Here is a 26,971-nt window from a genome sequence, read left to right as displayed (position 1 = left end):
GCGGCGGCCGAGGATGCCGAGCTGCGATCTGGGCAGCCGGGAGCAGGGCTCCATCTGGCACCGCAAACCCAGCCCGGCGGCACGGGGCGGGTAACGGCGGGGCGGGGAGAGGCCGAGGGCACGGAGGAAAATGATCGGAGGGTGTTTGTCGGACGGCGTTTGGTTGAACATGAGCCAGCGCTGTGCCCGGGTGGCCGAGGAGGCGCACGGCGCTCCGCATTGTGTCAGCAGCACACGGCAGCTGGAGCGGGGAGCTTATCTCTTCTGTACTCGGCTCTGGTAATGCTGCACCTCGAGTGCTGCGTTCAGTGCTGGGCCCCTCGCTGCAAGACAGACGCTGAAAGCCTGGAGCGTATCCAGAGAAGGGCAGCGAAGCTGCGAGTGTCTGGAGCACAGATCTTATGGGGACGGCTGAGTTGTTCAGTCATAGAAGAGGAGGCTCAGGGAGACCTTATTGTTCTCTTCAACTACCTGAAAGCAGGCTGTGCTGAGGTGGGAGTCAGCCTGTGCTCCCAGGTAACAGCGATAGGATGAGGGGAATGGCCTCAAGTTGTGCCAGGGGAGGTTCAGGATGGATGTTAAGAAAAAACTCTTTTCAGTAGGAGTGGTGAGGCATTGGCACAGGCTGCCCTGTGTGGCGGTGGAGTCGCTGTGCCTGCAGGTGTTCCATAGACATGGAGGTGTGGCACTGAGGGATGTGGTTCAGAGAGCGATGCAGGTGATAGGTGGACAGTTGGACTGATGATCTTAGTGGTCCTTCCGAGCTGTAATGACTCCAGCAATGCAGTAGTTTTTAGCTTGTGGATGTCAAACGTGTCTTGATCAAGTTTTCCATTTTTTCTTTTTTTTTTTTTCTTTCTCTCCATTAAGAAGATACCATGGCCAAATTCCCACAATAGTTTAACTAAAATATTTTATTAGGAAATATCAGAAGAACACTGTCTGGTCCAAGGGGAAGAGCAGTAAGAATGCTGCTTTTGAGTGCCTACGTGGTGTTTGCCACAGGAAATCTGGGTGCAGCTCCACTGAATTAGTTCAGTGCCAAAGGAGCTCTAGCACCACAGGGAGCAGTGCTGAGGAAGTTCTGGGAGGTACTGGCACGACACTGATGGTACTCCCACTTCAGGCTACTTTTAGAATCACAGGTCACATGATATGTTTTATTGATGTTAATGATACTAACATCACAAACTTGTAATGACAATCTGAACAGCTAATTTGCTTTCCAGTTTCATTTTTATGGCCCTTCCCTCTTCTCCCAGAAAGGAATGGGTGTAGCAGGGCAAAGTACTATTAGTTTTATCTCTGCTTTGCAGCAATAGCTGCATGGCCATACAGATGTGCATTTGCACTTGGTGTACACACCAGTACCTGCATACAGGCAGTGGTTATAGTGCTCTCCTGGCATTCGGTGACTCAGAGGTATCCCTATCTTACATTAGCATGGCCACAGTATCCAGTATTCCATACAGTTTTAGTTATTTAATCTGACTCTGCATTTACATCCAGATGATTATAGAAAATAACTGGTTTGCCCAGCAATATCCAAGAAATCCAGGAGCAGCAGATTTCCCAAACCTTAGTGTGCTGCTTTCTCTTACAGCTTCTGCTGCACGTGGGCTTCAGTTCTGCATCTGGCTTTATTTTGTGTCAACAGCATGATAGAATGTGAAAAAGCAGAAACTTTTGTTCCATAATATCTCATATGAACAATGATAGAATGGATTGCTTCATGCTTTTGAAGGCTGGAAGGAAGTGAGGTTAACATGGATTCCCCCACCTCCCAACCTCCTTGCATCTAGATTTTCAGATAGCATGGCTGATGATAAGCCAGCATACAAGTTAGTGTCACGCAATAATATAAATGAAAATCAGGTAGCTAGGAGCTACATAACAGGACCATGAGTGGTGAAATTCCTCCTGCCTGCTTTACTCTAGCATTTTTTCAACATAATGAACAATCTCCTTTGTTTAGTATATTTTTTTTTATATTACAAATACATATTTTTCATGGAAGATTCCTCACAACACTATGAATGGTTAGAATTGTAAAACAGTGATCTAGGGAGATTTTAATCTTAGGTCTTGGAAAAAATACATGGTTATAAAACAACTCAAAACAATTGTTTTGTCTGCTTTCTCCACAGAGTTGTAGTAAACATATTTCATAGTGCCACAGGATATCATTCCAAGGTGATACGTTTTCTGAATGTGGCTTTTGACAGTTCTGGAGATTCTCTGCTTGCTGGAGACCACCAAGGAAATATTTATGTTTTTGACCTGAATGGAAACAGGTAAGAATGTTTATACAATGCTATTTTAACTGTCCTGATACCTGCAACATTCAGGGGTGTGAAAGTTACCTGTCGCTGTGCCATGGGTTTTTAACCATTAGCTTTCCATGACTGTGCAGATGGTGGTTTTCTCAGAGCTGAAGCTGCAAGCCACTATTTCATGTGGTTCCCTGTGTGCTATTGTATTAGTTTAGCTGCTGCAAAGGATGAGATCTTTGTAACTAAACTGAACAAACAGCAATTTCATAGAACTTCGGTGATGGAAAACTACCAGAGGAGTTGTGCTGTCAATTAATAATACAAGCAAGGAATTACAACAGCCTAGTATTGTCATTTACAGAAATACATGCATATCTTTCCAAGCGTGTGCTTTCAACTTAGCACTGCTACCTACACGCAGTATAAGAAGATACGATTTCTTTTCTCTCTTCTTTTGAGTTCATTTTTCTCTGAGTGCAGCATATATTGAAACTGATTAAGGTAATTCCTCACTTGGCATTATGAGCCAAAGCTTCCTAACACAATGAGAACATGTATTTTCAAATAGGTTCAAGCTTGTTCAGCGAACAATGCAGGCTTGCACTGCTTTGGCATTTAATCTTCGCAGAAAGACAGAATTCCTGGTGGCTTTGGCTGATTATTCTGTGAAGTGCTTTGATACAGGTAAGGAGAAATGTAAAGCCTTAATATGTGGATTGTTACTGTCTCATTTAAATTTTGATTTTAGTGTGACAGTTTGCAACTGATTCCGTTTTAAACTATTTTTGCAGTAATACATGTCAACTAATTGACTGTAAACACAGAAATAACTGTCAGTTGTTTTGAGAATGCTGGTAGATCTGTATCGTTATTCAGAAACAGCTTCTAAATTAATGTCATAGGCTAGTTGTGTGCCTCTGAATGGATTAAATGGGGAAGGGCATTGACAATTCATTTTTTTTAAAGTAACCAATCAAAAATTCCAGCTGTAGTGTCTTGTATTATCCGGGCTTACATCTTTTTAAAAAACTTTAGGAGTCACTTGCCTGCAATTGGAAGGTTTGAGTATGATATTATTGGTGCAGTTTTTAAAGCAACAGTGTTCCCCAAAATAAAGGAAGAGAAGAAAAATAAGGCCTGAAATCCTCTGTGCTTTTTCTTCAAAAATAGTAAGGCCAAACTTAGTTTTCAGGTGCACTTAGAGAAATTTTTCTTACTCAGAGAAATCCTTAGCAGGAAGTTTTTCACACAGAGGGTGGTGAGGCACTGGGACAGGTTGCCCAAGGAGGCTGTGGATGCCCCATCCCTGGAGGCATTCAAGACCAGGCTGGATGTGGCTTTGGGCAGCCTGGTCTGCTGGTTGGTGACCCTGCACACAGCAGGGGGTTGAAACTAGATGGCCATTGTGGTCCTTTTCAACGCAGGCCTTCTGTGATTCTATGATTCATTCTATGATCTCACAGTCCTGCATTTTGAGATAGTGCTGTTTCCAGATACCAAATCACACTGAAGAATGTCTTTGAGTATAGACGTCCTTCCTATAAGTACTACTGGATGGACTATCCTTAGCAAAGTATTAGATAATAGTGAGGGCCATCCCCTAATTTAGAAGACATTCTCTGTAATCCCATGGTGTGCTCTCATCTGGCAACAGCTTGAAACACTCAAATGTCTGTAAGCACAGCAGAAAGTTTGACTGTTAGTCTTTGTGAGCTGCTTTATAGCCATTTCCCATCTTCGATGCCATAGCAGTCGATCAGCTGGAGCAACCCCATGGTCAGTCAGGTAAAACAGCTGATGTAAGTAAGTCTTGCCACTAACAGGGTTAGTTGCTGAGGAAAGATTAGTGGTCATGCATTCACAAGTGAGAAATCATGCAGTCAGAGGTACTATTTCCTGAATATGTATTACACAGCATAAAAATGCTTCGGACTCTGAAACAGTTAATGAGGTGTTGCTTTCTGACTGTGCTTTCCTGTAGTCACAGCCCATTGTCATTAAACTTTTTTTTCCTTGCACCTGTAAATAGCTGCCTAATCACTCATACAAACTGTCCACAAGTTAAAACAAGTGGGGAACACTAAGCAGAACATTCAGTCTCAACTACTTGATATTTCTGCTGATGTTCTCATCAAATAATCGGCCCACAAGGCATGCTTACTTTACTTGATTGCAATGTTCATGACTTCTTAAGATTGATTCTTGGGCTAAATTAAACGAGTCTGTGCAAGTTGGATTTCTCTGGAGAACTGAGAATAAAACCTGTCACTTACAGATGAGAAAGTTGTTTCTCTGTGGTATAATAAATGAAGACTTTGTTTCTTGTTTGTTGGATTGCAGTGATAAATGGTCGTACACCAGGTATGATTAAAAGTCACTTTTACAGCATAGTGCTGTACGAGGTGTAAAGTGGTACAAAAAGTAAAGTAGTAGTCATTGCCTTTTGAATGATTTTCATGTTCTTTTCTTCTTTCTTTTCATCCTGCAGAAACTAAGGAACTCGTTAGTTGGATGAGAGGCCACGATTCTTCGGTGTCTTCCATCTCTGTCCATGGCTCAGGCAGATATGCCATCACCACCTCCACTGATACAGCACAGCTGTGGGACTTGGACACCTTTCAAAGAAAAAGGAAGCTTAATGTTCGTCAGTCTGTGGGTATACAGCAGGTGAGTAAAGAGCAATTGCTAAAGGGTAAAAAAACATACCTCAGGAGGAGTAACACCACACATTAAAATCACAGTGCTTGAAGACAGAGGGAAGATATATGAGGAGCAGCTGAAGTCACCGAGTTTGTTCAGCCCAGAGCAGAGGAGCTGAGGAGAGGCATCATGGCAGCTGCAGCTTCTCATGGGAGGGATGGAGGGGCAGCGCTGAGCTCTGCTCTGTAACAGCAGGACTGGAGGGAATGGCATGGAGCTGTGTCAGCCGAAGGGCAGCTGGGGGTTAGGGACAGGGTCTCCACCAGGGAGTGGTCAGGCATGGAACAGCCTTCCCAGGGCAGCCACAGGGTTTGTATTTTGGATGGTCCTGTGTGGAGCCAGGAGTTGGACTCAATGATCCTTATGGGTCCCCTCCAACTCAGGATATTATGTGATTCTATGATATTTTGAAAAATGCAGCTAAAATCTTTTCTGTGTTCTTTTGGCTAATTCCCTTAACTCTTCTGTCATATCAGTCAGACCTCCAGGCAGGCAGTAGTTACAAAAATCTGCTGAAAGCATTTAAGGAATCTTCACTTTTAGAGATACTGCATGTTAGGTTGGATGTAACCTCGATCAACTCAGACTAACCTGAATTAATTTGTGATTCTAAGAGTGTTGTTCAAAAAACAGGTTTGAGGTGATAATTCTAACTTGAACAGTCACCACTTAGCCCATCCAGCTCCTTATTCCAGAGTTTCTCTTCTTCCTACGCACACAGCAAGGAATGTGGGTGCAAATAAAGCTAAAAGTAATGCAGCAAAAAAGAAAATGCTGCATTTTAGTCTATTGGTTTCTTTGTTTTGGTTTGCTGCACAGACATTTATACTGGAAGAGCTAGGGAACAAGAAAGAGTCCCTTTGTATCAGGGTGTGATATTAATATGTCTACTGTAGCATTACGCTGCTTTTAATAGGTGTGCTGACACCACCAAATGTCAAACGTAAGCATAAATACTACAGTAAGTGCCACTGCAATACCAGATCATTGCCTACACACGTGCTGCTCTACAACACAGTCTTACAAATACCACTTCAAACCAACTTTCTCATCAAGTTGGTCACTAAAAAACTACGCTGATTTTGCAGAGGACAAGGATATTCTTTTGAGTACTTTCATTGTGTTCTTAGTCAGGCAGAAATTTTGTTAACCTGCAATGTCACCTAGCAATTACTGTGGGAAATTATGTATACATTTTTTTGGTGCTTTATTAAAATTCTTTTGTAGTATAGAATCATAGGATCACAGAATCATAGAATCATGGAATGGCCTGGGTTGGAAGGGACCTTGAGGATCATGAAGCTCCAACCCCCCTGCCACATGCAGGGCCACCAACCTCCCCATTCAATACCAGACCAGGCTGCCCAGGGCCCCATCCAGTCTGGCCTTGAACACCTCCAGGGACAGGGCATCCACAGCCTCTCTGGGCAGCCTGTTCCAGCACCTCACCACTCTCTCTGGAAAGATCTTCCCCCTGACATCCAACCTAAATCTTCCCTCCTGCAACTTAAAACTATTTCCCCTTGTCCTGCTGTTATCAACCCTTGCAAAGAGTTGAAAAACTTATCAATAAAATAATTATCATGTCTTCCATTCAAAGAAGATGTTTCTGTAGTTGATACGACTTCTGTTATTGCAGCCTTTCAATACTAATAAGGATGCTTATAAGAAAGATGGAAAGAGACTTCTGTAGTGATGGCATGAGAGGTAGTGGTTTTAAACTGAAAGAGGACAGAGCTAGTTTAGATATAAAGAAGAAATTCTTCACTATGAGGTTGGTGAGGCCCCGGAACAGATTGAATGGGACTTTGAGCAACCTGCTGTAGTGGGAGGTGTCCCTGCCCATGGCAAGGGGGTTGAAAATAGATGGTGTTATAGGTCCCTTCCAACCCAAACCATTCTATTCTATGATTTTTCTGCTGCTCGATATCTTTCTTGAAGCTAAGTGTAGAGACTTCTTGTTGATAAACGACTTGTAGAATTTGGTAGGATCAGGATGTTACAGTATGGAAAGAAACTTTTAAGTCCAAGCACTACTGACTGGGTACCTGGGGGTATTGATTGATGCTCGGCTGAACATGAGCCGACAGTGTGCCCAGGTGGCCAAGAAGGCCAATGGCATCCTGGCTTGCATCAGAAACAGTGTTGCAAGCAGGAGCAGAGAGGTGATTGTTCCCCTATATTCAGCACTCGTCAGGCCGCACCTCGAGTACTGTGTCCAGTTTTGGGCCCCTCACTGCAAGAAAGATATTGAGGCCCTGGAGCGTGTTCAAAGAAGGGCAACGAAGCTGGTGAGGGGTCTGGAACACAGGCCATATGAGGAGAGGCTGAAGGAGCTGGGAATGTTCAGCCTGGAGAAGAGGAGGCTCAGGGGAGACCTTATTGCTCTCTATAACTTCCTGAAGGGAGGTTGTAGTGAGCTGGGGGTCGGCCTCTTCTCTCGTGTCATTAGTGATAGGACCAGGGGGAATGGTTTCAAGCTATGCCAGGGGAAATTCAGGCTGGACATTAGGAAGTATTACTTTTCAGAAAGGGTGGTCAGGCACTGGAATGGACTGCCCAGGGAGGTGGTGGAATCACCGACCCTGGGGGTGTTCAAGGAAAGACTGGATGTTGAGTTGAGGGACATGGTTTAGTAGGAGCTATTGGGAATAGGTGAACGGTTGGACTGGGTGATCTTTTAGGTCTTTTCCAACCTTAGTGATTCTATGATTCTATGATTCTATGACTATCACTGCGGGAATAAATCAAGAATTTGGGAATTAAGAGCCTACAATTTTGGTTTGGCTCTACCATTTCTAACATGACAACGCCAATAATCCATTTTATCTGATTTTGTTTTGCAGTGTTTAGAACAGAGATAATGATGTTTGCTCCCATGCCACAATTCAAAATATTCAGATAAGCGCTTGACTAAGGATCAGATTTATCATTAGGTACAACCATGACACATACTGTCCAAAGTTGGATTCCTACTTGCTGTTTGAGTCCTTGTGTTACTTTCACGCTGATCTGCAGTGTACTTTGTGGTGCCTCTTAATTTAAGCCCAGTTTGCACTCCAAAGCACACCCTCAGTTCAGTTGGTATGAGACAAAGCTTATTTAATATGACAGGGGCTGAGTTGCATGCTGTTAAGAACAGCAGTTGGAAAAAAAAGACAAATAATAAAGAAGAGCTAAAGAAAAGACGCCTGTAATGACAATTTTCAAAGCATTGCTGCTTATTCAACAGCTGCTTGTGACCAGCTTGTGGTATTTTTCTAGGACAAAGCAGAAAATGAGGAACTGGTCCAGTATGCCAGAACTTAAATCGAAACTTGAAGCTTTTCTTGGGCTACATTTGGTGTTGGAAGGATCCACAGACTTTTATAATTAGAAGTAAGAAAAGGTGGAAATCATGTTGCTTAAGTTTATCCGTCTGCACGATAGGCATCAGTCTGTCTTCAGATTTTTGTCTAGGCTTCCTCAGAGTCCCTAAGGTAGGACGTGCAGCTCAGTGTGTTTAAACATGAACGTGGTAGGTGAGGTGAGGTTGTCCTACGGGCAACTTTTGTTCACTGTCAGGTGACTAATTTGGGCTGGACATCTAACTTTAAGTCACTAACACACAGCATGATGAATCCCATCCCACGCATCCAAATTTCAAGGTCCAAAGAAACCATTCAGACCAAAACTCTGAACTTTGGTACTGACTGCAGATCTCAGCCACTGAGTCCTTCGGGTAGTCAGTGCCTCAGTGCTCAAGTAGCAGAAAACATTTTGAGTTTAACCTTCAAAATTATACTTACAGGGCACTGTCTGAAGCTACCTGTGCTGCTACCTAAGTAGAACCTCTGATCTAGACCAGAGATGTATCATTAAGCAAAAATGTATCCAATAACACCCATACATTTAAAAAATTTGTTTTTATTTTTCTTTATTAAAAAGGAATTGCATATAAATGGTAAACGTTTGGAATAATTGAACAAAAAAGTTCAAGTTTGGTTTCATTTTTTTTAATGACAAACTGCATTTCATAGTTGCAGAACAGACTGCTAAACTTTGTACAGCATTTCTTACATTTAGTAGATCTGTGCAAAACTGAGGAGATTAAGCCTAAGGATAAGTGCTTCACAGAGTGCATTTGCAGGTTGTTGAAAGCAGAGGTGAGTTTGTAGAAGATGCAGCAAGCTATTCAAAACCCACCTGTGCTCAGTGAGCAGTTCTGGCTCCTGGCTCCCATGCTTTCTTGTAGCTGGGTGCATTTTCCCAGCATTGCTATTATGCCTCCTCTGACAATCATTAGAACTCTCCAGAAGAGGGAGGAACAGTTTTGAAAATTACCTAGATAAACTTCTGTGTCATTTCAGTGAGATAAATTGCCTGTAGTGAGAGGCCCAAAACTGGACACAGCATTCAAGGTGTATCCTCACCAGTGCTGAGTACACTGATAGAAGCCAGGATGCTGTTGGCCTTCTTGGCCACCTGGGCACACTGCTGGCTCACGTTCAGCCAGCTGTCAGCTTACATCCCAAGAGCCTTTTCTGCCATGCAGCTCTCCAGCCACTCTGTCCCAAGCCTGTAGCATTGCAGGAGTTGTTGTGACCACAGTGCAGGACCCAGCACTTGGTCTTGTTGAAGCTCATACAATTGGCCTCAGCTCATTGATCCAGCCTGTCCAGATCTCTCTGTAGGGCCTTCCTCAAGCAGATCAGCTTCCTCCCAGCTTGGTGTAATCTGCAGACTCACAGAGGGTGTTCTCAGTCCCCTCATCCAGGTGATATTAAACAGGACTGGCCCCAATATTGACTCCTGGGGAACACCACTCACGACCAGTCACCAGCTGGATTTACCTCCACTCACCTCCACAACTCCATGCACCACCAGGATTGAAGCCTTGCATTGTAACTTCCTTACAAAGTTACAGCAATAGTTATACTGTCATGGCTTCTTGTTGTGTTTTGTTCTGCCATTCACTTCAATCCAGTTTAAAGAGTGCATCCTTGGTGACATTATTCCATTTTTTATTTTTTTCATATTCTTTCAGGTTTTTTTTCTTCCGTTGAGTAACACCATCCTCAGCTGTTTCAAAGATAATTCTGTTTTTGCCTGGGAATTTGATACTCTTCACTGTAAATATCAGTTGCCAACTGCAGTAGAAGGTTCTGCATTACAGTATAAGGTCTTTGCAGTTACCAGGTAAGTTGCTATTTTAAACATTCTAAAGGCAGACTACAAAACCTGTAATTTTAAAACAGGTTTGCTTTTCTTTTATGAAATGTTTTATGGAAGTATTGAACAGTATGCAGTGATAAACATTTGAAATCTGCTGTGACTGATACTTGCAGCAAGGCTCCATAGCAGTTTTTATTACAATCCCATAGCAGTTGAAATGAAGTTGATTTAATGACCAGTAAAATAAGGTTTAAGCTATGAAAAAGAAATGTTATTATTTAGAAGCTGTTTTGTACTTTCAGGAGAGTATGACAGGAATAATATCAGATTCTAAGGTGATATGAGGGCACAGCAGGAAATGTATGATCTCTTTCTTTGTAGCTTAAACTATAATATTCTGATGGAAACTTTGCTTCATCTGTGACCCAGAGATGGCCGGATTTTTGTAGCTGGTGGAAAATCAAACCATCTTCACTTATGGTGTTTAGAATCAAAGCAGTTGGTGAGAATAATCCAGATGCCTACAGAAGTACGAGCTGTCCGTCACCTGGAATTCCTCCCTGACAGTTTTGATGGGGGCTCCAATCAGGTCAGTTACATACAAACTTGAGAATGGATGTTTGATTACGTGATTCAACACATATATTTTAGGGGCTTTCTGAGGACAGTGGGGAGGTGGGCCCCTGCCATCCCAAAGGAAAGATGCTGTGCTAAATATTTGTTGAATTGCTCCTCTAGCTTAATGGAATGGCATTTCTTAATTTGGTATTTCTCTTTTGACATTGACAGCATTATTGATTAATCCTTTTGACTTATAGGTCCTTGGAGTGTTAAGTCAAGATAATATTATGAGATTTATCAGTATAGAAACATACAAACTTCTTTTTGTCATTGGGAGTCATGAAGAAGGAATTAGTACAGCAGCAATTAGCCCCAGTGGACGGTATATTGCATCAGTAATGGAAAATGGTAGCCTTAATTTATACAGTGTCCAAGCTTTGACTCAGGAGGTGAATAAGGTACAGTGTTTTATATTTCTTATAATTGCAGTAGATCCCATTAAGGATGACACCTGTCCACATAACTTTTGTATCAGCAGTAGTTTGCTGACATGTCATTGAATTAGAAGTGTTGGAGTGCCATACTTAACCCTACAAAAACAGAAAAAGTGGTTTGCTGAGTTACCTTCATTTCTATTGCAGCCTGCCAGGTAATGCAGTATTTTTAAAGTGTATCACTCTGGTTTTGGTTTTGGGAGGAAGGGAAGATGTTACTTCTTTCTGCAGCAATTAATGGGGACTGATTTTATTTTGTAATGACATTTTGGGAGAGACGGAAACAGCACAACAGTGTGCTGCTTGTGTTCCATTTCCTACCAAGAAATGTTTTGCAAGTAATGCTCTCTTAAACTGCAGGCTTGGATGGTTCTTGCTGTGTTACTCGATCCCAGCATCCATCATTATGGCACAATCATACTCCCAGTCCTCCCTAAATAATAAACGTTCTAAATACCAGTTCTTATTTTATTAAAGTAATTTATTAATGGGAGTCAGGTTTCTAAATCCAGAATTACACATATCTTTAATCACTGTGTCACTGAAGTAAACAGTAACCAACTTTGGATAATGAAGGAGTTGGAGCTGAGGAAGGATGTGTAAAGATGTCACATATGCAATCCATTTGCACTTTTGCTGCCAGGTTGACATGAACTGGGATATCCACTTTGTTCCTTGTTTTCCCAGTCTCTAAAATTGAATTAATACCTACCTAACACTGAAGATTAATTAAGGTTTGTAAAAGTCTTTTGTGTTCTTTTTAATAGGTTCTATGGAAATGCAAAATCTTTTAGTAACACTGAGAAACATACTGAAATAAATAACCCGAACACTACACGATATGCATTTATACTGTTTCAATTATATTTCAGTGTTTGCTAAACAAGGAAATAACATGATGTCTGAGTGGATGTTTGGAAGCTGTGTATACATTCTCACAGTCTCTCTATTTATTACAGTAGTTTAATTCACTGTCATGTGTATTTAGGAGTATACAGATCACATGTATTTGTTTCTGTTATAAATATGTCTCTGTTCTTTGTACTATGGCCTTCAAGCTCAAGGATATTGCATATAAAATAGACATCAAATTATAGCGTTATTTATTCTGTCTTACAAGATGTTAACTGAGTCATTTTCACTTAATATTAGCCTCCACCTCCACTGTTCAAAGTAGTAGAAGATTGGCCCAAGTGCAAGTCAGAAGCAAACAAGCTGACAACGAGAGTGACTTCAGGAAGGTCAGAGCAGCCTTGGAAATCCAAAGGAAGCAAAATTCAAACCAGATTGCTGAAAGTGCAAATGAATACACCACTTGAAAATAAAGAGGTGGGAAGAAGTTGCAAATACTTTGTTCTCCAGTCTGCATTTAAGGCTCCTTGGGAAAAAGAAAGAAAAAGTTTGAAGAATAAGTTCAGGCACTGATTCACTTGGATGTTTGAGCAGAGTTAAAGGAGATTTAACACCGCTTCTTCTTTCCGTTGTGTCCATAACTCCTTTATTATGTGATGCAACCACAGCTACCATTGCTCCAGTCAGGTTTGGGCACCTCTGAAGTTGTTCAACTTGTGCCACGTTTGGATATTTGCTAAATCCAATCTGCTTCCCTGCTAGCAAACTGCACTTCTAAAATATCTGCCTAGCAGCTACTTTGTTTTTCTTGATCATTTAGAAGATGTACTACTGGTATGTGTCTTTCCCTTGTTGTGCTGCCTTCTCTTCATGTCTCTGTCTCGAGTCTCATGTGTATATATATGCATATATGAGAATATGTATACACACATACTTTGTTTTTCTCCTGTAATACTCATCACAATGTAATCTGTTATTTCATTGACGTATGTCTTATGTTTGACTGTATCAATCATTTAACTATATATAGTTTATAGTCAGGCAGGGTCTGATTTGAAATCCGTGGCAGCTGTTCTTGACTTAAGCAGATGAGTGATCTCTGTCGTTGAAAGACTTAGGATAATATAGCTGTACACACTATATATTTTTAAGATGTGCTAGGAATTTCAATATTTAGCTACTGCCATTGAATAGAGTGCAAGGAAAGAGCTAATGAATGAGAAATCCTCACATTTACTGCTGATTTCCTGTTTTGTAGAATGAACTGCCAGGTGGATTAAACAAGAAACGCTTACAGGCCTTACTGAAAGGATATGGCGAGTATCCAGCAAAATACAGGTATGTTTGTATGCATGTTCATGCTTGCACAAAATCAGTTTGCTTGTGTCTAATGGCCTGTGAAAGAGAAGTTGCTTGACTAAGTCTGCATTTTAATTACAGGATGTTTGTTTGGCGTTCCTTGTTACAACTTCCTGAAAACCACTTAGCGTTCAGTAGCCTGATAGATAAGGGCACCCACAGCGCGTTTGTGAATATTCAGAATGAGTATCCCATCAAAAGCAGGAAACTGCTGAGAGTTTTACAGAGGTAAAATGTGCATTTATGTTTATTTAAATATTGTAGATTCATATTTTCATAGAATCACAGAATCATAGAATGGCCTGGATTGAAGAAGACCATAACGATCATCTAGTTTCAACCCCCCTGCTTTGTGCAGGGTTTCCAACACCCAGACCAGGCTGCCATATATTCATAAGTGATCTAAAATGTATCCCGTAGCTAGAATCAGCTAAAATGCAGTAGTAGTGTCCTAATGCTTTTTTGTTTTTATAACTGGTATAAGCCTACATCTATTTTGAAGTTTACAGTCTTTCTAAACGATAGTTTTAAAATGCACATGATACTTTTGTTCAATTTTGTAACCATGTTTTCTACATCTTTGCTTGCCTTTGTGTATAGGACCTTATCAGCTCTAGCTCACTGGTCTGCTATCTTTGGTGAGACACCTTATATTCCTTTGCTAGCATTCCCATTTGTAAAATTATTCCAGAACAACCAGCTGATCTGCTTTGAAGTTGTTGCTACAGTGGTAGGTAAGCAATGATTTTCAGAAGTCAAATATGCAGCAACATGTTTAAGCTTTCCTATACAAAAAATCTTTTCCAGATGAAATGAATGAGGTGGTTTCCTAATTACTCAGCAGACTCACTTTTAAAGGTATTGCCAGGAATTAATATGTAGCAACTGTATACTGAAGTCCAAAATTTGTTTTTAAATCAAAACAAGATACTAGATTTCCTTCTACAGTGTTTATAGCAAAAGCTAGCAGTTTTGTACTATTTGCAAAGTCTCAGTAAGAACATGCATAATGGTATCATACTGAATAGCTAAAATCTGTATCTCAGGCATGGGAAAAGTACTTAAACCCACCTCCACTCCAGACAAAAGGGAATGATCTCTCATAAAATTTTACTGTGTTTAGCTGTCTTAAACACATGGTAACTCAAAATTAGACATTTGGCTGAAAGCTCGCTACGGCTGTTTGCTGAAGAAACACACTAAATTAAAGTGCACTACCCTTAAATTATTTGTTGCAGCTGTTGCTAAGTCTGCAGAAGATATGTGCTGCCAAGCATACACATCCACTTTGCAAACACATGCTGTTAGTGAATAAGTAGCCAAGCTCACAGAATTTTTCTTTACTGTGTTCACAATTACTCGATCCAGGCTGCAGTTCTGTGAGACAGAAATACTGGTTGAAGTATTCCCACCTGCCTCCAACCACTTAGTCCCACAGCACACCAACTTTTTTATATTGTACCTTTGAGCCAGGTTAGTTCCCCAGTCTGGTTCACAGTGCACTGACCAAACACTCATGCCTGTGCAGTTGGAGGAGCAGTGAGCTGTGGGAGTGATTTCAGTATAAATGGTTGGAAAGAAGAGAGATAGGAGTATCTTAATAGGCTTTGCTGCTTAAAATTTCCTCTTATGTTTGCAGTCTTTCAATGAAGCCTTAAGGTTGCCAAGAGTATCACTCTGGATTACAGTGGTCTGTGTTTTGTTTTTCTTTTTAGTTAATTTTTGTCAGCACTGGTTTGAATATTTTCCCAATCCTCCGGTTAATATCCTTAGTATGGTGGAAAATATTTTAGCACATCATGACAAAGAACTCCTTCAGCATTTAATAAAATACAGTGTGACTTCACAGGTAATGTCCTATATGAAGTGTCAGTACTGGGAACAGTAGTGCACTAGTGATTTATTTTGACATAAATCTGTTACGAGAGTTTTCAGTAAATAATAATGAATGATACAAAAGTGAAGAACGTATCATTGTTTTCCTGAAGCTTTTCTTTTTGCATGGTCATAAATCTCATATATGTGCTACTGGTTCTTAAATTTCCTTCCCTTTCAGGTGCACACTGCTTGAAAATCTACTGGGCAAATTATAAATGCATGTTTACTTTTATTTTTTTTAATTGGACATAGGTGTAGTGAATTTTGTAAATTAGTTTAAGCCATAATTATTCATATTTAGCATTAAGGATTATTTTAGCTTCACAAAGCTGAACAGAGTATTTAAACATCCAGTGAAATAAGAAAATTATTGTCTCATATTATTTTGAATGCTTATAGTGGGTAATAAAGCTTATATTTTAGTGTGGTTTCAGTTTCTTTCATAACTAAATAGATCTTTGGTATAAGGCAGGAATATTTCTTTTTTTTTCCTGTGAGTTCTGCTAATGGATTATTTTGTCACATTTCCCAAATGATGCAGGTTTATGCCTGGCCTCTTCTAGAAACCCTGTTCTCCGAGGTTCTAACAAGAGAAGAATGGCTCAAAGTCTTCGATAATATCTTCTCCAACCATCCCTCATACTTCCTAATGATTGTCGTTGCCTATATTATTTGTTCCAGAACTCCTTTGCTTCTCTGTAATCAAAGTCAGGATTTTGAGGTAAACATCTGATTTTTTTTTAAGCTGATCATCTGAAAGTGTGGCTACAGAAAAGTGTAGAACACCGTATCTGCTGCTGTCGAGTTTTGAAGGTGTTTCAGTGCCATATTAATATATTATTACATTACTGAACAGTCATCTAACACCTGACAAATGTACAATAAATGAATAAAAAGTTCAGCAATTTAGAATCATAGAATCATAGAATCACCAAGGTTGGAAAAGACCTAAAAGATCATCCAGTCCAACCGTTCACCTATTCCCAGTTAATTTCTTGCAGTTGCATGCAGTAAAATCTCTAACAGCTTTCATAAGCTTTCTAATGCCACTAAAAATTGCCTAGTAAGTGTCTGTGGTTCATCAGCCACAATAATTCTGCCTTTTATCTGAGGTTCTAATATTGACTTGTGCGTGTGAAAAAAAAGGCAGTGATTCTGTTATGCTTCATTATTTTGCTTTCAGACTGCAAAATTAGGCAGCATTATTTGACATTCTCTGAAGCTAAATTAAAATTTTCTCATGTTTAGCCTTAGAAGGAAGGAGGAGGATTGTTCATGTGAAAACATCTCTGCAGACAAATGGTTTCACCTTGGAAATGCGCTTGTGAGCATTTTGACAGGCATCAGATCTTTCCAAAGCTAACTGGAAATTTTTCCTGGTGAAGACTTTGACAGGAAGAATAATCCTGTTGGAAGAGGAACTTCCATGTTTCATGTGTAAACACTAAATGTTGAGTGAGGTTTACCCAGCAGAACGAACCTCTGTGTGGGCAGTGTGACACTCTCACGTCACACCCAGGTTCCCAGGTGTGTTACACAACTGTTGTTGGAACACAAGAAAAAGAACCCAAGGACACTTTTAGAACTTGGATGAAGTTTGGCTCAAGCCACTTGAGCGCATGACATTTTAATAACTGATAGGGCTAACTAAAGAATCCCTTGTTTTATTTTTTTTTTTAACTTCTGGAATGTAGAATTTGCTAATCTACTTAATTATTCCTACATAGGCGTATTAAAAACTTGCTTAATCTTTTGTAGAATGTAAATGGCAGCCTGTCTCTTACAGTATTTCTTTCATCACCGCAACAACCTGGACATTAACACTGTGATTAAACGAGCTTATCATCTTATGGAGGCTACACCACCAGATATCCATCCGCAACGTGTGCTTGATGACTTCATGCCACTTACGAAAGGACAGTACCCTGTATTTAATAAATACCCCAAGTTTGTAGTGGATTATCAAACTCGGGAACGGGAGAGGATCAGACAGGATGAAATTGAATACTTAAGAGAGAGGTATTGATGGGAAAGCTGAAGACTGGGAGGGGCTAGTGGACACAGTTCAGTTTTTCTGTTAAAATGTGCATGTTTGAGAAAAGAGGCAATAATTTAAAAAAATGTAGGGAAGATGACTTTAAAGAACCTGTGAATAGCAATTGGGTTTGACGTGGTCTTTAAGTTAAATAGGCAGTCTTATCTTAAACCAAATGTATTTATAAATTCACAGAAAATACTGGGCTGAAAGACTTCAAAGTTGAAAGTTTAGAAGTCAGAACCTAAATCTCCCTTAACCTTGTCACATCCAACTCTGTGTAGGGCCAGGTGTTCCTTGCTCACCATTGAAATGAGTGAGAGCCATGATTACAAGACACCTGTAGAAACCGGTTTTTTGTTAAGAATGTGAGGAAGGAAATGCTTGCACTTATTTGAAAAGCCCTGCTGTTTGTGAAAGTCAGCTCTGTAACTCCCATGTATTTTATCAGTGCATAAAGAGGGCTGCCATTCTCTCGTGGCATCACACTTCAGTACTAATTTGCTAGTACAGATATAAATTTCAAAGTAATGAGGTGACTTCTTGATATACGAACGCACCTCTCATCTCATTCCATTTAGGCAATTAATGCATGAATTAGAAGCTAAAGCACAGGAACGGAAAGCAGAAGATGAAGCCTTCTACCGAAAGCAGGAATTGCTCCGAGAAGCTGAAGAACAAAGGCGAAAAATGGTACTGGAAGAAGAAGAAAAGCTGGCAGAACGGAGGCGGAGGTATTACAGCATAGCAGACGTTAGGGACCTGGCTGCAGTATCCTGCTGTTACATTTTTAACCATGAGTAAAGGATTAATGGCCACTAATTTCTATAAATTGTAGTGCGGGAGAGCAGTGTGATCTGGTAGGTCAGATTTTGGGGTGAGAATGAAGTGATCTGGGTTGTATTGCTGCCTTGCCCAAGGAAATAGAATGTATCAGAGGCCAAGACACTTGTGTTTTGTCTCAGCTCTGAGCCTTGTGCCTAGTCACTTCAGATTGTGAATGCTTTTGGACAGCTAATTGTCATACTTGCACTGTGGACAGACTTACTCTACAAATACAAGAGTAAGTTACAGTATTGGAAGTATTGATATACTGTACAGATTCTTATGTTTCTAGTGGAGTTAGAAAAAAGGCTGCTTTATGTATAAGTTGCTGAGCAAACAGTTGTAGGAGTACCAAAGTTAATCTGGTGGCTCAGACATTTTGCAGTTGTGAAGGCTTAAGAGAATTTTAACACAGTTTATTAGATCAACTAAAAGTAATACTTCCCTTAAGCTTCTGCAGCCTACAAATTAGGTTCTTATTCTAAGAAATGAGCAGTGGGATTTTCTTTGCAAACTAATTCTTGAGTTTGTGGTTTTGTTCCTTGAAAGGGTTTGATGTTTTGCAAATAAATTCAGGACTAATTTTGTGCTGAAAGAGGTACCAGGGTGCTGACAATTATTCTAAGGAACAGTTTCCAGGTCTGGATCATTATAATACTAAACTAGTGCTTATTAAAGTACATCAGGAGCAGAACACGGGGCTTCAAAGCATAATTGGGAGAGATTGCCATTAGAGGATGCCTGTGTGCCTCTGAATTTAATTTTGGCTTGTAAATGAAAACCGGGTAGTTTACAAGAATGAAAGTGACTGCCCTGCGCTTTGTGCTTTAGGGATTGGCTCACAGAAACTGGTGAGTAACTGTGGTGTGAGCTTGTGTCCCTTTTTACTGACCTTTCATACATACAAATTCCCTCGCTTTTGATTTTTTTTGGCTTTGAAGACTAGCTGCTGTGAGAAGAGAACTGAAAGTAAAGGAGCTACAATTTCTAGATGCTTCAAGAAGGCGTTTTCTGAAATACCAGCAAGATCAGCGTCAGACGGAGCTGAAACGTCTTGATGATGACATTGCAAGAAAGGCTGAGTATTGCTCAAGCAGTTCTTTTCTTGAAGGTTTATTGGGAACAATAACCAAGAAAAAAATGCATAGCTAAAATGTACTGGGATTTGTGAGCCCAGGGGTGTGTTTAGCATGAGGTAGATGACTTAAAGTGTAAATGCATAATTTAACAATTTTATTTGGCACTTCCTATGTTCCCGTGTCTTGTTTTAGCTGGCAGAATTCCTGGGAAAAGCCAAATATATCTCTATATTAACAGTGTTGAAAAATGTAATTAACTCCTTAAAGGACTCGTCAATTATCGGTTGTCTGTGAGCTGTATATCCAGACTGCATATTAACTCTGGAACAACCTTTGGCCAGGTCTGCCTCTGCTCCTGCAGGCTCAGCAGCTCAAGCACCATACCGAGAGAGAGCAGAGCCTGAGCTTGTGAACCTCGTGGGCACAAATCTAGTCTCTGCTGAGCTACTCTGTGCATCTCAGCAGCACACTTTGCAGAGTTGGGGCACTGTCAGATTCTTCTTTTTGCAGCTCAGCCCAGGTGGCCACTTGCATCTTTCTGCTGTCCTCCACAGCAGTTTGGGTTCAGAGACTATTTAATTTGTGGCTGTATCTTGCAGGTTATTAGCATTAGCCTGACATTTCCCTAATGTGTGACTGGATTCAAAATTATTCCTGTGCCTCTTGCTTTCACCTTGTCCTATACTTTCAATGTTCAGTATTTTCCACTGTTCATCATACGACAGAAAGTTAACTAGGACTTAGAAGTGGAATGTCACTTCAGGTTTTGGATTTTCTTGCTTTTTTTTCTTCCTTGCTCCATTTTCACGTGTTTCTCTTCTCCTCAAGGCATCCATGAGAGAGCAAGAAACAGCTGCTACTCTTCAAGATATAGAAATACGACAGATGGAACTTGAATCACAAAGACAGCTTTTTGAACAGGTAATTGCTAGGGAACCATACAGATGTTTATATTTAGTGGTTCTTCCTATGCAGTTCTCAGATTTGGTTGCATTCGTTCTATCAGACTATGTGAGGGAAAAGAAAGGCTTTTTTTAAGTTTCCTCTCTGATACCTTTTCTAGAATAAACCCTCAGTTAATAACAGATTGATGTAGTTGATGCTAGCAGCATCAGTAAGCAAAACAGAATGGGTGGTTTGTGGGGAAGGTGTGCCTCCTTTCTCAAATGCCTTACATGTAGTCCAGAAAGATCATTATTCAGTGTTAAAGGTTTTTATATCAATAAATATTGTTTAAATGTAAAATTAAATATGACTGAAAAGCCAGACTGCCAATCAAAGACATTAGTAATGTCCATTTTTATCAGAACCAGAGCTGTGTGTCCCCCTCTTGCACATGTGCACATCTGGCTGGAAAGCAAACAGAAGTGGCCATCAAAACTGCTAAACCTTATTCTGAAGCATGTGTCTCCTTATGTTTTACTTCTTAAAGCTTTTGGCTGTATACTTTTTGTCATTCATGCTGAGCATAACTGGGCTAAATCTCTTCTAGCATTAAATAGAGCTGTCCTATGGCTACATAAAACAAACCAAGCTAAGATCACTTGTGTTCCAGTAAAGTCATCTGTTTAAAGGAGCTATTTCTTCAGTGACCATCCTCTTTAGGCTAGAAAGACTGCAATTATTTAACTAACCAAGGCTATGTCTGCCCACAAGAGCCTGTTCAGGCAGGCTTTCCCTGCCCATGCCCTGGACTGACCGTTTTACTGCTGTCAGTGAGAGGCCATTTGCAGGGCTGGAAGGCCTGTTGAGAGGCAGTGTATGTCAGTTGTGCTTCTGTACCCTGCTGATACAACTCAGCAGATTCCAGCAGGACTGGGAGAGAATTATGCCTTCTTCAGAAAATAGCATAGATATGCCCTGATGAATATCAGGAAAACAATAAATTTCCTGAAAATATCAGGAAAAACTGTTGAGAATTGAAATTTCTATTTCCAGAGTGGATTCGTACTGCTTTGCATTCAGTCTGCAGTTGTGTTTATTGTAAGTCTCAGTACCACAAAACTTGATTTATATTTGTGAAACATTTTGAGGTCTTGGCTAACATATGCCATAAAAGTGAAGAACATTTTCATGATGAATCTAATTAATTTCAGTTGAAATTCTGTTTCTATGCCCCATTGTAATCCATGGGATGGAATTACATCAGAATAAAGCTGGAAGATCACTCTGATGACTCAGGCTTAGCACAATTCCAAGTGGGTAAAGCAGCAGGGAATATCACTTTCTTGGACAGTTACGGTAGTTTATGCTATGCAATGGAACGAGATGTGTGGATGTATTCAAATAATAGTTTAATTAAGTTTTAATAATTGTTAAAGAGAGAATCAAAATTATGGTTAGTAGCATAGCAACAGTAATTTATGCTTGTATGTTTGGCAGCGTCTTATCAAAGATCGAGAGACAATTACCCAGGAAATGAGAGAAGAGAGAGATGATAGACAAAGAAAGGCAGATCTTGAAGACCACATTGTTCAGAGATGGGTAGAAACAGATCAAGAAGAAAGACAGAAGGCTCAGATGGTAAGATGGCTGGATTTTCACATGGATTTTCACATGGGGGAGTCAGTTATGTTAACTGGTACACTATTTAATAGTATTTGTTGCAGTGAGCTAATACAAGTTAACATGAAAATATTTTTAAGGAGATCGAGTTTCTAGATACCCATCTTAATAGATCAGGGTGGCTTGTTCAAAGTTTTGAGGGCTTCAAAAATCTGCCTGAAGCATCCAAACTGATATGCAAAGCTGAAGTTCCCTGGGACCACCATATATTAATTTTTCGTTACTTTCCAGAACTTAAAAGGCATTAAAAACTCAGAAGTGCTCTTCAGAATAACTCATTCTCCTATTAGGAAACATGTTTTATTTGTAATCATACTAAAACAAAAGGAAGCCGCAAAGGAACTTTCAGTTGATGGCACTTGGCATGAATTTCAAGGAGCTGTCTTTCTGATCACAGTAATGAATGTGCATAGTTTGACATTAGGAATTGTTCGGATTTTCAAGCTCAGAACTTGTAACTGCACAGTTGGAAAAATAGTTGCAGCTAACCCACTACCCATATGCTTGGCATCTGCATTTATATTTTGTCTAGAAATAAACATATGGGCCTGAATTTTTGTAAACAGCCTTCAATTCTTGGAAGCATATGGACGTGGGTGGAAGTATTGGCATTCAGGTACCAATCTCATGTTAAGTGCACCTGCAAGTCATATGAAATCCATGCTAAGATAGCAAAATCCTCTAAATCGTGGAGGGGGTGTATGTCTCATTTAGAAGGCCCTCAGCGAAGGAAAGAATAACAAGGATGAAAAAGGAGCAGAAGACAGCCCTGGCAGAAGGGACAGCCTGCTATGAGTGGAGGGGTGGCACTGCAGGTGCAGACTCCTGCTAAGGATGTCTAACAGCAATACCACAGGATACTTCAGTTTGACAGAAAAAGACCTTCCCTTATCTGTATGTAAGGCTATATATTGGAAATAAAATAAATGGAGTCCTGTTAAGAAAAATACTTTGTTAGGTGGCTGAAGAAAATTTCGCCAAAGCAGAGCAGAATTGCATTGACAACGCATGGAGGCTGCAAGCACTGCAGAAACTAAGGCGCGATGATGAGGACCGTGAGAAGCGTTACGAAGAGATAGCCAAGCTCCTGCATGACAACAGGGTGAAAGAAGCTGAGCTGCTGAAAGCCATGAGGGAGGCAGAAGAAAAAAAGGTATCTGCATTTCCACTTTTCCTAAGTGGGACTGGCAGTAGTGTAACTGTTTTCTGCCTATAGCGTAGAATAGCATAAAACAGGTAGAACAAGAAGAAATAGTTTAAGTAATTCCTTTCTTGTTTCGGCCTGAAATTCCTGGAAGGTCTAGAGCAAACTAGTGAGGATATTTTAGATTTAAGAGGCGCATTCCTAATTGTGTAAGCTTCTCTCATTTCTTCTCTATATCAAGACTTTCACCAAACTCCAGGTGTTTGAAGGAGAAATGTTTCAAAAAATAAGCATTCGCTCAGTGTAATAGTACACCTTCTGATTTAAAGAGGAAGTGTAGTCTGTAATAATCCAGATGGTTTTACGTGTTATTTTTTTTTCTTGTAATAAATCTGTTGAGGATGTACCCAATATCTCTGTTGCACAGTGGGAAGAAGTTACATGGAGAAAAGCACAACTGGAGGAAGAGCAGAAGGCAGCTGCTGCTGCAGATGAACACAGGAAGCAGTTTTTAGGAGATGAAATGAATGATGCATTAGAATTGGCTGAAAAGCTGCAAAGGGAGGATGGCTGTTTTGGTGAGTATGTAGAATATGCAGTTTTTTCCAGTATCAACAGACTGGATATTGGTGTGAAGGTCTGGATTGATCAGCAGAAAACAAACAAAGTATCTAACATTAAAGATAAACATCGGTTAAACTCCTTTTACATGAGTGTTTTTTGGCAGTATTCTTTCATGTAACCAATGTATAAAGCCATGCTTGGATAGGAACCTCAATTGATATCCATCAGATGCAGCATTATAAATTATTCATAAGGTTACTTTAATCTTGTTGTATGGATGGGAATCTAAACTTTGTTACAGAATCACAGAATTGTAGGGGTTGGAAGGGACCTTTAGAGATCATCTAGTCCAATCCTCTGCTAAAGCAGACTCCCTGCAGTGGGTTACACAGGAAAGCATCCAGGTGAGTTTTGAGTATCTCCACAGCCAGTGTTGAGGCACTAGAACAGGTTACCCACTGTTGTGGTTGATGTCCCATCCCTGGAGGCTTTCAAGGTGAGGCTGGATAAGGGCCTCGACTGTTTGATCTAGGTGTGCATGTCCCTGTTCATTGCAGGGGAGCTGGACAAGGTGTCTCTCAGAGGTCCCTTCCAACCCTAAGGTGTCTGTGGTTCCCTCTGGGCAGCTTGTTCCAGTGCTCTGTAACTTTCAAAGTAAAGAAGCTTTTCCATATATTCATATGGAATTTCCAGTGTGGGCACTGTTGAAAAGAGTCTGGCCCCATCCACTTGCCTTACACCCTTTAGATATTTGTAAGCATTCATAAGATCCCTCCTATCAGTCTTCTTTACGCTGAACGCCCCAGGTCTCTCAGCCTTCCTCATAAGGGAGATGATCCAGGCCCCTCATCGTCTTTGTGGCCCTCCACTGCACTCTCTCTAGAAGATCCCTGTCTTTCTTCAACTGAGGAGACCAGAGCTGGACACAGTACTCCAAATGTGGCCTCACCAGGGCAGCATAGGGAGGGAAGGGAACCTCCCTTGGTCTGCTGGCCACATTCCTTATTGCAAGCCCGGATACCATTGGCATTCTTGGCTTCAAGGACACAGTGTTGGCCTTGTGCATCCCCAAATCAGGGTATTCTTTTCTCAGTACATTATTTTGTATTTTTTGTAGAGCACATACAAACAGAAAATTTAGGATAGTTTGCACTGTTTTTTTAATCAATTTGAAAACCTCAACCTGTAATACTCTATTCTACCAGAAGACACCTACACCTTGGGCTTACCATGATGTTTAGAATAAGGGTGGTGAGGCACTGGAATGGGTTGCCCAGGGGGATGGAGGATGCCCATCCCTGGAGACATTTGAGGTGAGGCAGAACAGGGCTCTGAGCACCTTGATTGAGCTGTAGGTGTCTCTGCTCACTGCAGGGGAGTTGGACTGGATGACTTTTAATGGCCCTTTCCAACTCAAACGATTCCATGACTCTGTTATCCTTCTGAAATACTGCATTTGTGTAGTTTCGCAGATACATATCCCATCTCCTCAAGACAAGCAGAATACCAGTGACTGGTATTAAGATTAGTTGATTGGTGTTGCTTCCAGCAAGCTTTTTCAGACTTTGCCCTAATTTGTCTGATGGTTTTAACATGGACTAATTGGCAACTGCAAGTTATTAAAATGAGTGTCTCCTAAAATAGCAAGTACGAGTAGCCATATTCCACATGAATTCAGTGGCCCATTTGTCAGAAGATTAATTATATGGCAAGAAACACCACATATGGAACTGTAATTTGTTAAAATGAAAAGCAGTGATGCATGGCTTTGCCCCATAGACCAAAAATTGTCTTTAAATTCTGAACAAATTTTACTTGCCATTAGCTGGAGTGAGATATTGTTCCAGTTTTACTCCCTAGAGAAAAACTGTTTTGCCTCAAGTGAAAAAAAATCACTAGAAATTCAAACATGCACAGCAATGCTTTCTCTGCATTTCCAACAGAGAGAGTGCGTGCTTTAAGGGCCAGACATGCAGAGAGAGGGGTAGAATTCCAGCAGGTGCCAAAGTCTGGGAACATCTGCCTGAATGATTTATCTGCATCACAGTCGTCATCGCACAGTAAGATTCTAAGTGAGGGCCCCCTTTTTTCTCACGTTTAACTTGAGGGGCATTACTGGAACACCTTGCTGGGTGATTGAGTCATTATTCATGGTGCTTAGTGGGTAGTAAACCCATTTATTGTTGTCTTCTGTTTCACACCTGAAAAACATAAAAAATGAATCACTGCCAGGAATAGCTCAGTAGGAAATGCCTGAAGTGTGTTGCATTATGAGACCAGTCATTTTAAGCCTCAACCTAGTTTAGTCCCGTTCTGACCTGATCATTTTACCTATATTTGCTCAGGCTTCATAATTATGTATGATTTGGGGTTGTTGAGCATATGTAGAACCATCCTGCATGAAAATCCTGCGGAGTTACAGTTAAGAAGTAGTCTCCAATAATCTACTCCAGGCTGTCCCAGCCAATGAAGGCGCACTTTAAAATCCCTTGCATGTTACCTGTATCACCCTGCATGCACCGGGAAACGTCTTTGGAGCTGCCAGGGAACCCCAGCAACATCCAACCTTTTTGTAACAAAATATAACACTGCCATGGTACCAATTTCAAGGAGCTTAGGGGTTGTAATAACGCAGAGCCTATCTGTCCAGGGGATTTTTCCTAATAAGCATCTGTGGTATTTGTGGGAAAATAGCTGCAACATTAAGCCTGAGTTTCTTCCATTTAAGCATCTTTAGACAGAAGACAAGAGCTGGCACGCCAGGAGCGGGAGCTGATGGCAGAAGTCAGGCAGCTCAGACAGAAGCTGACAGCGCGGGCCCAAACCAGGCGTCCTCCAGCTCATGTCTCACCCACACGGTGGACAACCTGAGATGGTTTGCTCTGGACCTCAGCTGTACTTTCAGATTATCAGTCAAACCCCGACTGTGTGTGATGTGATTAAGGACCGATTAGAGATTGTTTATCATAAAGGCTTTTGGAAATATTTTTATATAAAAATAAAATTCTAGCTAGACAAATGTGCAGCATTTGTAACCTCACTGTTTTCTCCATAACTGTAATATTATTTTTACTTCTAAAATAAACTGACTTTTTATCACTAAGTTATAGCATATACATAGAGTATTTGTATGCTTTATTTGTTCCAGTCAAAGCCCCGACTTGAAGAACAGGAACTTGCTGGAACAGGCTGCCCAGAGAGGTTGTGGATGCCCCGTCCCTGGAGGTGTTCAAGGCCAGATTGGATGGGGCCCTGGGCAGCCTGATCTGATATTAAATGGGGAGGTTGGTGGCCCTGCATGTGGCAGGGGTTGGAGATTCATGATCCTCGAGCTCCCTTCCAGCTCTGGCCATTCTGCGTGAAGAAGCAAACCACCATCACAGTGCTAAAAGCAGGGTACAGGGAGGCTGTACAACCTGAGCTGCTGGAGATGTGCTGTTATACATATATATATATATATATATATATAAATATATATATATATATAT

General features: G+C 40.7%; 1 protein-coding gene across 1 annotated transcript; it reads left to right on the top strand.

Moving 5' to 3' along the window:
* Nucleotides 1-13: 13 nt before the first annotated feature.
* On the top strand, nt 14-26,354 carry TBC1D31 (TBC1 domain family member 31; the record flags this gene model as incomplete). The annotated part of the gene is made up of 22 exons (XM_079533845.1): nt 14-90; nt 2,148-2,294; nt 2,842-2,957; nt 4,762-4,940; nt 10,000-10,151; nt 10,557-10,716; nt 10,946-11,146; nt 12,335-12,511; nt 13,293-13,372; nt 13,475-13,621; nt 13,994-14,127; nt 15,109-15,242; nt 15,813-15,992; nt 17,058-17,290; nt 17,888-18,040; nt 19,073-19,208; nt 20,039-20,131; nt 21,593-21,733; nt 22,734-22,928; nt 23,347-23,497; nt 25,427-25,543; nt 26,212-26,354. The coding sequence occupies 22 exons, from the start codon at nt 14-16 to the stop codon at nt 26,352-26,354; spliced, it is 3,246 nt and encodes a 1,081-aa protein (XP_079389971.1).
* Between the last annotated feature and the right edge of the window lie 617 nt (nt 26,355-26,971).

Source organism: Tetrao urogallus (genome assembly GCF_951394365.1).
Source record: "Tetrao urogallus genome assembly, chromosome: 3".
Classification (NCBI taxonomy): domain Eukaryota; kingdom Metazoa; phylum Chordata; class Aves; order Galliformes; family Phasianidae; genus Tetrao; species Tetrao urogallus.
This window is presented reverse-complemented; position numbering and strand designations above follow the sequence as displayed.